The following is a 2,494-nucleotide window of genomic DNA, read 5'->3' as shown; positions in this document are numbered from 1 at the left end:
TATATATATATATATATATATATATATATATTTATATATATATATATATATTCATATATATATATATATTTTTTATTTTTATAAACACATCCCCGACAGCTGATTGGCTGGGTGTGAGCACATTTTTTATTGCGGCTTGTCAGTGCATGCTTCTCAGTCAGCAGCACCGGATGGGAGGAGAGGATAGAAGGAAGAGAGACAGAAAGAGAGGAAGGCAAGGAGTGGAGAAGAACTCAAGGCGCATTGTTTTAATCTGCTCAGACAATCAAGACAGGAGCTTCATCTCCTTTTTTTTTATTACTGTTTAAAGACATTTCACTTTATTCCAAGGCGACATGCCAAAGGGGGGGTCCGCTCACTCCTGACGCGTAAGGCTACACGCCTTTTGGGCATCACCGTCGATGAAGGATGGTTGGCACGACTAAACAGGGGTAATATTACCACTAAGTATTCTGCGATCCGCTGTGGGGGAAAACCAGAGGAAAGGAGGAGGAGGAAAGTATGATGAGAGGATGATTTCTGCAAAGAAAACTCTGGAGGAGAGTCGTTATCCTGTCCACTATCTGGTGTGGCACAACAAGCACCGTCAGCTGGAGAAGGAGCTGGCAACCAGCGACCAGGTAAGACCAAAAATAAAGAAAGGAGCGATCAAAACCTATGCATGCTCTTATTTTAATATTCTATTTTCATATGATCTTTCTTTATTTATTGCTGTATAGGCGGTGCTTGGTTTCCATGTCATATATGGAGAATTTCATTCAACCTTAGCACACTTAATTATTATCTATAGGGTGGAGGGAGACACTTATAGTTTGCTTAATTGGAAACCATTTACCTTTTGTTGCAACATGCATCACATGTCAATATATCCCACGCATGCATTTAGTGTCTGAAATATCCGCCCTGTCTCTCATTTTAATATGCAGAAGTTGCATTCAGACTTTTTTTCCCCTCCTCCTTGCAGATTCAGAGTTAAACTGGGAGTGTGTGTCATAGTCAGTGTTTTTTTATTATTATTATTGGTGTGATTGCTGTGTCTACTCCAAACTGTGTGGGCTCTCTCTACCTTCCCACCAGCATCCACACCACAGATGAGTGGGTGAAACAATGCAGATGCTGATGGAGATGGATCATGTATGGGAAGAGTAGCCAGCCAGCACAGCACCAGGTTTACTGTGTGTCTGACTGTCAAAATTACCCTTTTAGTTATTTAAAGTCGTAGGGAAGCCATATTTGAATGTCAAATCAGTCTGGCTTTAACGTGTATATAAATGTACCTTTTATCAGACCATATTTTCTCAAAATTTAGAACATTTCTATTTAAAAAAAAAATCCTGTGTTAAAATTTCATTATCTTCTGCAGGCCAGTTAGTTCTACGTCAGCCTGAACACCTAAATTTGGCCAATCGTATATCAACGATCATCTGTCAATCAAATTTTTTCGGTCATAGCATCTTGATTCATATGTCGCAGCTAATATACGCAACGGTTGAAATGAGAACCACTTCCTTTCCCATTGAGTTCCGTCCCAGTGTTCACTTCTTCGGCAGGCGTAGAGTTAACAGAACTGGCAGCGTTCCGAGGCAAGGGTTCAAACCGATGCCGTAAATATCGGTAAGCAGAAACAGCAGTTGCTTAGGGGCCCACAACCTCTTAGGGGCCCCATCACCGACACCTGATAGGCCCCCTACACAATTGTAGACCAGGACGTCTCTTTGCAGATGCAATGATGCGAAAAATTGCATCTGACCGCACCGGACCGTATTTATACCTCAACACATGTCAGATTTCACCATGATGGTGAGCCGTTTAAACACGACACCAATAGCAAAGCAGGCAGTGGTATTTTTAATTACTATGTTAATACCTGTGTATAGTTCATTAGGCGGTTGGTAAAATACACTCATATAATATGTTTCAAACCGCAATAAAGATCTTAAAAGAACAATGTATTTGAGTATTTTATTTTTTACACTACGACTTGGAATTATGGGTAATCCAGAGTGAGATTAAAACCATAACCGTTAAGTACAATGTGTTAGCGACGATGGATACCAAAAAAAGAGGAGAGGTGGACATTGCTGCTACAGTGAGTAAAGATTGCGACCAGGAGATGAATGGCAAGTGCTACGGTGAGGAGGGGGGCTGTGAAGCTCCTAACTATGCGAGGTGAGAGTGTGCAGGCTGTACAATAATTCGTGCATCATGTGCGGATAAGAGCTACAAGAGGGATGGGGGTAGATGGGTGGGTTGGTTTCAGTGGGGATTGTTCTTGGCCGATTTATCGAACTGTCGTTGTATCCTGAACCTTTTTCACATGTTGTACCTCATATGGGGCCCACCCATATAATGTTGCTTACAGGCCTGTTGTTGTGTCGTTATGCCATTGGCACAAACATGTACGGCTGTAAGTCTTCTACACCAAATGAGGCTTTTGCCGCCCTGGCGTCCTCTTCCACAACATCTTCGTCCCCGCTTTCCTCCTCTACATAAG

General features: G+C 41.9%; 1 protein-coding gene across 1 annotated transcript in view; it reads left to right on the top strand.

The window, feature by feature from the left end:
* Nucleotides 1-173: 173 nt before the first annotated feature.
* The window catches only part of ankrd13b (ankyrin repeat domain 13B), a 90,253-nt gene continuing 87,932 nt past the window's right edge, over nt 174-2,494 (top strand). Inside the window, exon 1 of the mRNA XM_015395746.1 lies at nt 174-620. Within this exon, the coding sequence (XP_015251232.1) occupies nt 513-620 (108 nt within the window). The 5' untranslated portion in view covers nt 174-512. The remainder of the gene's footprint in view (nt 621-2,494) is intronic.

The sequence above is a fragment of the Cyprinodon variegatus genome, unplaced genomic scaffold, assembly GCF_000732505.1.
Source record: "Cyprinodon variegatus isolate N-32 unplaced genomic scaffold, C_variegatus-1.0 Scaffold759, whole genome shotgun sequence".
Classification (NCBI taxonomy): Eukaryota; Metazoa; Chordata; class Actinopteri; order Cyprinodontiformes; family Cyprinodontidae; genus Cyprinodon; species Cyprinodon variegatus.
This window is presented reverse-complemented; position numbering and strand designations above follow the sequence as displayed.